Below are 12,400 nucleotides of genomic sequence, written 5' to 3'. Positions count from 1 at the left end.
CCAACTCTGTCTCTTTACTGCGGTTGAATAATCAGCTCTGTCACGGCTCTAACAGTATTCTCTCATGAATGACAGAGGTCTCCAAACGAGTAGTGTAGCTCCGCCTACAACCCAGAGACAGGAAACGCCTCAGCAAACACTGCTCCTCCCCTCATGCTGAGCTCAGTTCGTTTCCTGTCTCAGCTCAGAGTGCATCCTTTCGTGAGATCTCTCTTTACTGTTTGGTGTTATTTCTTCTTAGTTATTACCTTTGTCGCTTAGTCCCTTTGTTCTGACCTCTCCTCTTTATTTCCATTTGTGTCCTGTTTTTTTAAAAAAAGTTTGTTAGTTTAGTATGGAGAAGGCTGTAAAGAAAAAGTATTTTAAAAAGTCAGGCAACGGCTCTGCTGTGGCTGCGACCGATGCCCACTCATCAAAACTCTCTCTGAAGTCTCTTCGGAAACCCACTTCAGTTTCTGGTGAGACCGCTCAAGCAGGCCCTTCTAGCTACGGGGCAGTCAACTGTCCATGCGCGGGTGAGACCGCGACGGTGATGTTATTATCGGAGCAACTGAGTGTTTCAGACCTGAGGCAAGCTTTGGCAAACGGCTCTTCAGCAGCGCCCGCCATTTTGAATGCATTGCCGCCAACAATGCCTGCCATTTTGGACGCTACGGATCATTGCCCGCCCGCTAGCTCTGGAGATAGGGGGCGGTAGCCTCTGTGGATCAATCCCTACCTAAGGCAGTAGAAACCAATGCCATGGCCAGGCATAGGGAGGCGGCAGCCTCCATGGATCTGTCCCTAACTAAGGCAGGGGATGCCCCTGCCATAGCCAGGCATAAGGAAGTGGTAGCTTCTATTTGCCCTGAGGGAAATTCAACCGCTATAACTGATGACAGGGGAACGGTACTCTGATAGGGGAGAGGTAGCCCCCGCCGTTAGTCAGCACTCAGAGGCACAAAGTGCCACGTTTTTATTCCGAAGGGGAGCGGTAGCCCCTGCTATGGGACCGTTGGAAGCAGGCAAGCAGATTCAATCCCCAGATCCTCCATGCTTTACCTCAAGCGTTGCTCAAAATGTGGAATCCCTGTCCTCTGAGGAAGATGAGATGATGCCATCAATTCCTGATGGGGCAGTACCACTGGGTTTTCCTGCACCCCGCAATTTGCTCTTGCAGCAACCACACTTGCAAAACCCACTGTCTGGGCTCTTTACGCCAGAGGTGTTTCAGCAGCTCAAGAACACCATGGTAGGTGATTTGGCTGCTGAACTAGCCTGGGGGGAAGCATCAAAACGTCCACATTCTCCTGGCCAGGGTGTAAGGCAACCAGACTCCTCTTTAGCAAAGAGATTGGCAGGCTGTCAGTACCAAGATGCTAGAGCATCACCAACTCTCTTTGGAGCTGCCAGAGGGCTGTGCTCTGCTATACCTCCTTCCCATCTCTTACAGGATGACTGTCGTCTTCCTGATGTGGAAGGGGAACATTTATGGGACGAAGGTGAATGGAGTGAGGGCTCAGGTCATGAGGACTTGGTTTCTTCCAGGCTGTTTATAGATTTATATTTCTCCCTCTTGTGGCCAAGGTATTGGCTGTCCTTGATTTGACACCTGAGCAACAGCAACTACAGCAGCCTCCCTCTAAGAGTGCTGTGGCCTTACCTGCTACTACGAGGGCGAGTAGATGTATTCCTTTACCAGCCTCAGTTAAGGCATTAATGAAACAGAACGGGACACCCCCCTTCAGTGCAAAAAGGGAATTAATTATGCCAACAAGTTTTATTTGTTAGAAGCTGATGTTACGGAGTAGCTTCACACCCCAGCAGTGGATGGCCCTATTTCTGCTCTGCTTTCACATGCTTTGCTTCCCCGGGACGGGGACACACAACTGAAGGACCCTAATGAACGTTGGTCAGAGTTAGCCCTTAAATGATCACATGAGGCTAACACACTGGTGGTCAGAGCGTCTGCGTCTGTTTTTGCCAGAGCGACCCTGTTGTGGGTAGAGGACCTATTAGACAATGCAAATCAAGACCCGGTAAGGCTGAGGAAAACCTTGCTGAAGATTTCCAGATCCTTAATGTTTATTGAAGATGCTACTGTGGATTCCACCCTGTTCTCATGCAGGGTCATGGCGGCAGCGGTAGTTGCTCGTAGGCACCTATGGCTTTCTCACTGGGATGCTGATGCCTCGTCTAGAGCAAATTTGGCTTCATTCCCTTTCTCTGGTTCAAAGCTATTTGGGAATGTGGCACTAAAGGAGGTCTTAGTAGAGTCTAAAAACAAGAAAAAGACCATGCCATCACAACAGAGGCATGACAGGCTCTTATATAGGCACCCCCCCCCGGTTCCTTCCAGTCTCCACACAATTTATGTGCTTTCAGATCTAATGAGAGAGGACGTGATTTCAGAAATACCCGCCTTGCATGGAACAGATCAAGGTTCCAACAAAAATCTCCACAATAATCATTCTCCCATAACTTTCCCAGTCAAGGGCGCCCAGGGCTTCAGAATCAGCAAAGTTTCTGACTCAGCTCGGCTGCCATCGGTGGGAGGAAGGTTAAGTCAGTTTTCCCACCGATGGAGAGAAACCAGTCAGGACAAATGAGTTCTGCGAGTGGTACAAGATAGAACTATTGTAGTATCCGCCAGCCAGGTTCCTTCCTTCTCCAGTACCCAGTTCCACTGTGAAGTTCCTGGTAGTGTCCAACGAGATTCGCCACTTGCTAGACATCTCAGCGATAGAAGAAATGCCTTTAGAGGAGTGTTACTCAGGGCTCTACTCAAGTCTTCTTCTTAGTGGGGAAGAAGGACGGATCCTGGCGTGTGGTACTCAACCTAACATTTCTCAATCAATTCGTAACCCCATGCAGATTCAGAATGGAGACTCTCGTCAATCAGGGAGGCTCTCCAACTTCACAATTTTCTGGCTTCCATAGACCTCAGGGAGGCCTATCTGCATGTGCCAATATTCCCTGCACATCTCCAGCTCCTTCGATTTCATTTCAATGGCCTCCACTGTCAGTTCAAGGCGCTGCCTTTTGGACTATCGTCAGCCCCCAGGGTGTTTACCAAGATAATGGTGATGGCAGTGGCCAGCCTCAGACTGCAAGGACTGCATGTTTATCCTTATTTGGACAATCTCCTAATACGTTCCAAATTGGTTCATCAAGCTCGAGAAGATGTCCAGATAGTGTTGGCTCACCTGAAAGACCATGGGCTTTTAGTGAACAGCCAAAAGAGCCAACTCAACCCATCACAGAGGATTCAGCACCTGGGGGCAATGCTAGACATGATCAATCCATTCATTTATCTGTCAGGCGAGAAGATTCAAAAGATGATAAACCTGGCTGCCGCGATGTCTCACAGTCGGGTGGCAGACATGATCCTCGCCAAACTACTAGGCATGATGGCTTTGGCCATAGGCATTGTACCTTGGGCACATCTACATTCTCGACCGCTGCAGTGGCTGCTCCTCCTCGAGTTCCAACAGGACATTGCACACTGCAAACACCAGCTTGTTGTCCTCACAGGCCGCGTGAAGGAATCGTTGCATTGGTGGGCAAATCCACTCCATCTCCAGAAGGGCATTCCATTGCAAGACACACACCCGGTCGATCACCACGGATGCGAGCCTCAAAGGATGGGGGGCACATTGTCAGAGATACCGTGTGCAGGGAGCTCACAAGAGCATCAGTTGGCTGGAACTAAGGGCTGCCCATCTGGCCCTCCACTATTTTTCCGGTCTGCTGCAATACCCAGACGTTCTGATACGGACCGACAACACGACAGTCTGGGCTCATTTGAACAAGCAGGGGGGCACACGTTCATTGAAGCTGCATGCAGAGGCGATGGTGTTGTTGTCCTGGGCAGAACTCTATGTAACGGCAGAATACATTCAAGGCAACCTAAATGTAGCAGCAGACTGGTTACATCGGCAGCAGATGTTTCCAGGAGAATGGGCTCTCAACAAGGACGCTTTTCGCATGTTATAGGCAAGGTTCGGCAGGTGCAAGGTAGATCTCTTTGCATCAGAGACAAACCATCAGTTACGCCATTTCTTTTCTCGTTTCCTGAGTCACAAGGCCAAGCAAGTGGATGCCCTAGTGGCTCCCTGGCCAAAGGGACTACTGTATGCATTTCCCCCATCTCCTCTGCTATCCAGGGTCCTAAAGAAAATACAATTGGAAAAGGCCAAGGTGGTGCTGGTAGCCCTGTATTGGCTGAGACATCCCTGGTTCTCGGAGATCATACAGTTGTCCAAGTCTCAGCCACTGCATCTCCTGGTACGTCAGGATTTGCTGTCTTAGGGACCTCTGTTTCACCCAGATCCGCAGTGGCTCCGTCTAGCCACCTAGAAATTGAACTCACACGACTGCTAAGATCAGGAGTGTCCGTATCAGTGGTGGGTACCATTTTGGCCACTAGAAGGCCTTCCACGCTTCGCAATTACCAGAGCACATGGAAGGTCTTTTCACAGTGGTGTGCCAAATGAGATATTAATCCGGAAACGACGGCGATACAAGATGTGCTGCTTTTCCTTCAAGAAGGCCTCCAGATGGGTCTGCGCCCAGCCACATTGAAAATACCGATGTCAGTGTTGTCATCCATACTATCAGCACCAGGTTCTGTTTCCCTGGCTTCGCATCCTCTGGCTAAACAGTTCCTTCAAGGCGCCACCCTGATTAGTCCACCGTTTCTCCACCGTTTCCCTATGTGGAGTTTACACCAAGTTCTTTCTGCTATTCCAAAAGCACCATTTCAGCCATTAGGAACTGTTTCTCTGAAAATACTCTTGTTCAATACGACCTTTTTGATAGCCATCACATCGGCACGATGGGTGTCTGACCTGCAGGCTTTATCAGTTCAAAAACAGCTGTGCACCTTTCACAAGAACAGAGTAGTGCTGCGTACTAGACCTGACTTCATTCCTAAGGTCAACACCTCCTTTCACAGAAATCAAGAAATAGTATTACCTTTTTTCTGCCCTAACCCTTCTCACCTGGGGGAGAAGGCATGGCACTCTGTAGATGTTAGACGAGCACTAAAAGTGTACATCAGTAGAACCAAACCATTTAGGTAATCTGATTCCCTATTTGTATCTTTCCACCCAGCCACTATGGGGGGGGGAAGTGTCGGGGCAACCGTAGCTCTATGGATTAAGGCATGCATATCATTAGCTTGTGAGACTCCTCATATGCTGTTCCCTTTACACATTGCGGCGCATTCCACTAGATCGGCAGCCGCATTGGCGGCGTATTCTACAAATGCTCCCATATCAGATATTTGCAGAGCAGCGGCGTGGTCTACGCCTAGTACTTTCACAAAGCATTATAAAAGTGACCTCCTGGCCTTGGCAGAGGCCTCATTTGGCCGTAGGGTTCTGCAACAGGTCTTATTTCCTTAGGCCCGCCCTAGGTCTGCAGCTGTAGTACGTCCTGCTTGGAGACCTCTGTCATCCATGAGAGAAGGAAAAGTTTGTTCTTACCGTAAACGGTGTTTCTTCATGGATGACAAGAGGTCTCCAAGGCCCACCCATGCAGTAATTTGTATGGTGGATGGGACTGAGTTTTTAAGTGCCATGACTCCTTTCTGGGTTTTTGCTCTGGGTCACTTGACCTTGTGTTTAGCACCCTTTATTCTCTGATTCTCAACTTCGTGTTCTGGCTATATGTTTCTTCCTTTCTGAGTTTGTGTTTGAGGCTGATATCTAGAGCTTTGCAAGAACGGAACTGAGCCTCAGCCTGAGGGGAGAAGCAGAGTGTTTGCTGAGGCGTTTCCTGTCTCTGGGCGGTAGGCAGAGCTTCACTACCCACTTGGACACCTCTTGTCATCCATGAAGAAACACCGTTCACGGTAAGAACAAACTGTTTCTTCTGGTATCTGCACTGTCCCAAAGTTTACCATCTCCTAACAAAGGACAGCACTTAGTTTCTTTTCAAAGAACGAACAACTCCTACATTTATAAACTACAGATCTAAGCAAAAAAGGTCAATAGCCATATGTGGTCTCTACAATTTTAGTGACTTTGTTCAGAAAGTGGTGCGAGCTTGACTTAAAGATGTGGTCATTTTTTCCCCTTTCAGCTTCCAGAAATGCTTCATGGGGATGGAGATAATGAAGAGCATGGCTACTGTCCAGTGGGGCAGTTCATCCTACAGAATTTAGGGCTTCTCATGGGATTTGCCATTATGTTGGTGATTGCCCTTTATGAAGATAAAATAGTGTTGGACATCAAATTTTGACCATTTCCAGTACTCGACTGTGATTACGACAATGTTACTGTATGGCTTTCAGTCTGCACTGTTGTACTGTATGCACATTTGTTCCGAGGCAAAGCAGAGGTGTGCGCTGCTTCACAAGTAACAGTATTCTGATGTGTGCATAAACAAGCTCCTGCTTTTTAGCGCAAACAAACAAAAAGCCTGATTGAATGCTGTTCAGCTTCCCAAAGGTAAGATCTAGATTTTTAATCAGGCAGTATTGGAAACAGGAAACACAAACAGAATGCCTAGGATGCTGTTAGCAAATGCATTGTTTTCCACTTTGCCATTGCAGTGTGCAGCAGAAGTCAGATCCCTTGCTGACAAAGCCTTTCATGTTATACTTGAGCAAATGGTGAAATGCACCCCTTTGCAGAAAGCCAGTGCAAGAGCTACATGTCATTGCTATCCTCTATGGCTAGTCCATGGGCCTTCTCACATTGCGTTCTCTCTGTCTCTCTCTGGCAATGCTTGACTGGAGAGCATTTGGGGTGGGGTGATTTTTTTTCTCTTTACATTTTAAAAAACTGTTTCCAGCATGCTATTCATGGATTGCTTTAGGGCGGTATGAGCAGCTTACTGGTCCATGACCCTTGCGTTTGCTCTAGGCCTTGTTTCCCAGCAACATTAGCTGTCTTGCACTGTGCTGAAGGTTCAGTTACGAAAACTATGTATTCTTGAGTCAGGCACTTGACTTCTGTTTGCTCAGTCCTTGCCAATCAGCTAATCCGTACAGGGTCTCAAGCAGGCATTCTTGCCTACAGCATCTGTCATACCTTCCCTCAGCCCAGCAATGTTGCATTTTCAAGCTTCGTTAGGAGAGAGGAATGCAGATCCACAAGCTTTTTCCTCTCTATTGTTGGTCATGCCATGTGGTACTTTTGTCCTTTTGAAGCCCAAGGAAACAGACCTCAAATTTCTGGATTGGGCACTAGAGGGCTAGGTTCCATGATGGGAGTGGGTTAACAAGTATTAGGTATTTGATGTTAGCTCATTGATATTTGTTAGCAAAATGCTGAATGGTTAATGCTACTTGTGGACTCTTTCTGGTCCTTTTGCTGCAGCAATTACATAATGTGTAGCAGTGCTACTTGAAACCTGAACTACTGAGCTGATTTCTGCTTTGAGTTTCTCTCATTCTTCCACTAATGATGCTCCTGCATTGAATTTCTTCGGTTGTGACAGCCAAGTTCTTTCTCATGTTTTAACCTTTTTTTAAAAAAAAAGGCTGAGAAGAGCTGATCCAAGGATCATAACAATGGCTCTTTGAGATGGTCCTGGTGACTGTTTACATAATTCCCAAGAACAGTTTTGAATGTATGACTTTAATGCCTTACCACCTGAGCTCAGGAGCACCTGCCATTACTGGATGTTGGGCATCTGCTAGATAAGCGCCCACTTTCGGAGTACACGGTGCAGGCATTGTTTTCATTTTTGTTACATTTTTAGGCATCTTAGGGGCCTCTTTCTACACTGCTTCTGCAATTTGGCTCTTTTTGTAACCTGGGAGCCCCAAAGTCACACCAGGAGAAGCAATCGAGTGACTTCCCATTTCAGGCTTGCCACCTCCTGGGGAGCTGGAACAACACAGTTGTGCTTCTTCCACATGCATGGGGAGAAGCCACTCTGCTGAGGTAACATAAGAAGATGCCCTTAGACCAGCCTTTCCCAACCAGTGTGCCTCCAGATGTTGCTGGACTGCAATCCCCATCTTTCCTGACCATTGGCAATGCTGGCTGAGGCTGATGGGAGTTGTGGTCCAACAACATCTGGAGGCACACTGGTTGGGAAAGGCTGCCTTAGACTATAGGAAAGCAGTGGTGTTCAGGCTCAGCCAAAAGCCTTAACCTGCAGAAATCAGCTTTAATATTTGATTGTTTAGTGCCAAGCAACTTGTATTGCCAGGTACAGATTGGTCCGTCTCCTCTGTGCTCTGATATTGAGTTTGTGAGAAGTGCAAGCCCTCTTCCAGTATGATGCAACAATAATACAGTCAAACAGCCCTAATTAAGCCTGGCAGTTTCCAGCATGCCGGTCTGTCTGTGTTCATCTTTCTCTCTATATGAGTTGGGTAAATATAACTTAGTGTTTGGAGAGGTTTGTGGGGTTTTTTGGCTCCTGCCAGAATAGAGAAGCTTGGTTGTAAAATTTAACAAGCCCTTCATTCCAAGTTAAAATGCACCTTTCTTTCTGACCCTTCCATGCAATTTCTCTAGTCATTCCTTTTTATCTATTTTGTCCTTTTGAAGCCCAAGGAATAGATAATCTACCATTATCTATTTTACATTATCTACCTTTCCTGAGTGGTTTTTTTGGTAAGATATCAAGAGTCAAGTGTTGACCAAACCAAGGCTTAGCTCCTGGAGTCTTAGCACAGAGAATTCATTGGGACTCTTGCAACTGCCAGGGCTGCAGGACTGGATCCGAGTTACGTGGCCTTGCCTTCCTTCCTGAAGAGTTCTGGTTGCAAGTCAGAGAGCGTGAGGCTGAACTCCCATTGTAATCGGTGGGACCTGCTCTCTCTGGTTCAGAACTCTGACTTCATTTTAATTAAATCTGCCAAATAGAAATAAGGGTCATGGCATTGCTGAAGATTTTAGTCAGGAAAGGGGGTGGGGAGCAACCTGGTTTTTAAGGTTTATTTTTGTAATTATGAATAAAGCTTTCTCTACTTCAGGTAGTACCTTTTGTTGATTTTGCTGGCATGTGCTATAGTGTAATGTTGCCTATCTAGGGAAACAAAAAAAGTAAGTGCTCTGTAATAGATTTTTTTAAAAAAAAATTAAAACGCACAGTCCCAGGTCATGTGGAGAAGTGATAGGATTTGTACTTTCCTTCAGAATGCAATGATCCCTCATTTGCTTATGTGTGTGTATTACACCTTGTGAAGAGAAATACAGCAGCCATGGCTTCTCCTGTTTCCTCGAGTATTGAATTCCCAGAACATTTTGAAATGCAAATGGTTTAAAGTTCGGGACAATCGGGATTCCGCTACATTTCTACTTGGCTTCATCATTCCGTTCCTGCTGGACACCAGTCTTTTAATTGTGTACTTGTTGGAGGACATAAATGTTACATGTCTCTTACAATGCTGTCACTGTGTGACATCCCCATGTCGATCACGCTGCACTTAATCAGCTGTGATTATTATTGCTTAGAAAATGCTATAGTATCCTAGGATGCAGTGTGACTTCTTTTCCTTATGGTTGAAACAATGTGATTATGGTCCTGAAAGATATTTGAGATATCAACTACTTTGGGGGGGGGGGTTGTTATAACAAAATCCTTTTTTTTAAATATAAAGCTGGAAATGATGAAAAGCTGTTTTTGTTTATTGTCAACAGTGTTGTGTTCATTTTATGTATGTTCCTTATTCATAAGGAATGTAAGAAAATAAAACTATTGAACAAGCAAAAATCCTGGATAGTTTTTCCAAGCACTTTTTAAAAGATTTCTATTTTATTTTATTACAAACTCAAAAAGGTACAAATCAATGTATTTAAAAGCTTCCAAACATTTGTTTTTCTTTAGTAGTAGTTAAAATTGCAAAACATAGATGTGGTAAGATCTGAGACCAGTCTCTTCTCTGTGCTTTGGGTTATGAGTTAAGTTGGCATAAAAGAGCCACCCCTCGTCCAATCCAGTGTTGTTCTGGTTTGTCTGAAGGAAGTATCATTGCGATCACAAAATTGGTGGAGTGGCCAGTAGTCGAGAGGGTTCCTCTTCTCTCACTTGTCTTGTATACTGGAGACAAGTAACTGGGTCTTTCAGGAATATCTGATCTTCTGCAAGGCTTTAGCCACATCTATGACAAAGGTACCAAACAAAGGGACATTCTTAGAATCCTAGTATTCTGAATTATGAACTACTTCATTTGGACAGGAAGAAGTGGATCTTGGCACCTTCTTGCACATATATAGATAGCAACAAAACTTCACCGAATGACCCAGGCCTTGCTTAGCTCTTTTCATTGAACCTGGCTTCCTTTTCCACTGTTCTGTCCAAAATACAAACCGGAACAGGGACACAGTAGTGCTGTGGTAGCACAATTTGTAGAGTTAAGGGGCATGTTCAGATGAACTACACTAGTACAACATTAAATTATTGTGTGCTTGTATGAACCAACTCTCATTAATTTAACGCCATGCACATGTATTTTTAACCTCTCAAATGTAACTTGTTTCAGTGGGACTAGGTCATTTCAATAGCAAGAGAGAGCAACATGTTATTGGGTGATGAACATTCATGTATGAATCAGCACAGCCTGATTCTGTACAAGAAATGGTCAGAAGTAAGACACAATGAGTTGAACAGCATATAATGTGTGCATAGGAATGCAGCTAAAATTCAGCTAAAAGAATCTTCATTTCAGTTCTGATTATATTATTACTAACCACTGGCATAGTATCATAAAGGATTTTGGGGTGCGATTCCCCTAGCTTCTTATTCTTCCTGTTCCACCGAGCTCCATCTAAGAACAGTCCATGAATATAGACTCCTATATTTGTTTAGAAGGAAACATGAGAAGGCACATAGTGAAACCATGTACATCAAATGACAAAGCAAAGTGAGGTGTACATTTTCTTTGAAACAACCCTGCAGGCAGGATTATAGGTGTGAACAGCAGTTACTGCTAAGGAACCTATGAGTAGATGCCATGCCTTGTGTAGCTCCACCTGTCACAACCGTGTAAGAAATGGTTTTCATTATTTGCTACACATGAATGGAAATGGCAACTATCAGTAGCTGGGTTGACAGGTGCAAATACATACAGAAACTTACTTCTGTGAAGACCCACTGTGCATTATGATAATTACCTCTATGGACAAAATAGTATGTGAAGCAGCCAGTAGAACTCCTGGGTCCCAGCCTAAACTCTCAGTACTTGATGTCAGCAAGGTCTTTGGCCATGGTAATTCTTGCTACAAATAGTTTCTCAAAATTATTTTTCCACGCATGCAGTCATAATTCCATTTAATATTGGAAAAAAGGAAGCCTGAATTATGAGGCAGTATGTTGTAGTGGGAGAGCCAGTGTCGTGTAGCGGTTAGAGTGTTGGACTAAGACCTAGGAGACCAGGGTTCAAATCCCCACAGCCACAAAGCTCACTGGGTGACCTTGGGCCAGTCACTGTCTCAGAGGAAGGCAATGGTAAACCCCCTCTGAATACCACTTACCATGAAAACCCTATTCATAGGGTCACTGTAAGTCAGAATCGACTTGAAGGCAGTCCATTTACATTTTACGTTGTAGTGGACAGAGTATAGACAAAGGCCAAGGAAACTTGTGTCCAATCTCTGCCCAGGCATGAAGCTCACTAGGTGACATTGAACTAGTTGCTTCCTCTCAGTACTCTCTCATGGGCACTGTTCTTCAACCTTGGTCCCCAGACATTGTTGGACTACAACTCCCATCATCCCTAGACAGCTCGGTCAACGGTCAGGGATGATGGGATTTGCTATAGTCCATCAACATCTGGGGACCCAAGGTTGAACAGTGAAGATAAAATGTTTCCCAAATAAACAGCTCCTATGGCTAAAGGTAGGCTACAAATGTGGTAATTAAAAGAAGCTTCACCAAACTACTATTAATGAATATGTAGTTGTATTCACCATCTTCAGGTGCATGCTTGTATTCTTTGTCTTCCAGGACTTCATAGTCAAACCCTAGCAGATCTATCGGGATAGTGTATTTCCTGGCATAATTCTGCTGGGCACCAGTTAAGAAGGCTTGCGTGAAGAAAAACCCAGAAAGCCAAAATGTTGGAGGCGTTCCATTCTCGTACCATGTCTGCAGCAAGCAAAGTACAGGCTGTGAATGTAACTATATATATTACTAGGGCTGCCAGCCCTGCTTACAAGCACCCCCAATGCCTCCCCCCCACCCCTACTGCCTCTGTGAGGTGCCCCCTAGCCCACCCCCATGCTACACGGGTGGCCAGAGCCCCACACAGGTCACCAAACCTTTCCCTGCCCCCCCCATGGATCTTCAGATTGCACCCTGGACCTCACTAGTTGCCAAACCTCCCCCTGCCCCCCCACAGGTTGCCAAACCTGCCCCGCCCTTCCCACAAGTTGCCAAACCTCTCCCCCACTCCCTACTCCCCTTATGGCCTTGCTGCTGCTGCTCGCTAGACTCCCCCCCCCCCGCTGCTACA

At 45.8% G+C, this 12,400-nt stretch overlaps 2 protein-coding genes across 7 annotated transcripts in view; one reads left to right on the top strand and one right to left on the bottom strand.

The window, feature by feature from the left end:
- SLC39A10 (solute carrier family 39 member 10) overlaps positions 1-9,619 on the top strand; it is a 73,282-nt gene extending 63,663 nt beyond the window's left edge. For all 3 annotated transcript variants that reach the window (XM_061608181.1, XM_061608180.1, XM_061608182.1), the window contains exon 10: positions 6,067-9,619. In XM_061608181.1, the coding sequence (XP_061464165.1) occupies positions 6,067-6,225 (159 nt within the window). In that variant the 3' untranslated portion in view covers positions 6,226-9,619. The remainder of the gene's footprint in view (positions 1-6,066) is intronic.
- A 130-nt stretch (positions 9,620-9,749) lies between these two features.
- The window catches only part of DNAH7 (dynein axonemal heavy chain 7), a 214,745-nt gene continuing 212,094 nt past the window's right edge, over positions 9,750-12,400 (bottom strand). For all 4 annotated transcript variants that reach the window (XM_061608175.1, XM_061608178.1, XM_061608177.1 and 1 more), the window contains 3 exons: positions 11,856-12,033; positions 10,638-10,741; positions 9,750-10,048 (listed from right to left, as the gene is read on the bottom strand). In XM_061608175.1, the coding sequence (XP_061464159.1) occupies positions 9,842-10,048; positions 10,638-10,741; positions 11,856-12,033 (489 nt within the window). In that variant the 3' untranslated portion in view covers positions 9,750-9,841. The remainder of the gene's footprint in view (positions 10,049-10,637; positions 10,742-11,855; positions 12,034-12,400) is intronic.

This window comes from Rhineura floridana, chromosome 2 (assembly GCF_030035675.1).
Source record: "Rhineura floridana isolate rRhiFlo1 chromosome 2, rRhiFlo1.hap2, whole genome shotgun sequence".
NCBI lineage: Eukaryota > Metazoa > Chordata > Lepidosauria > Squamata > Rhineuridae > Rhineura > Rhineura floridana.
This window is presented reverse-complemented; position numbering and strand designations above follow the sequence as displayed.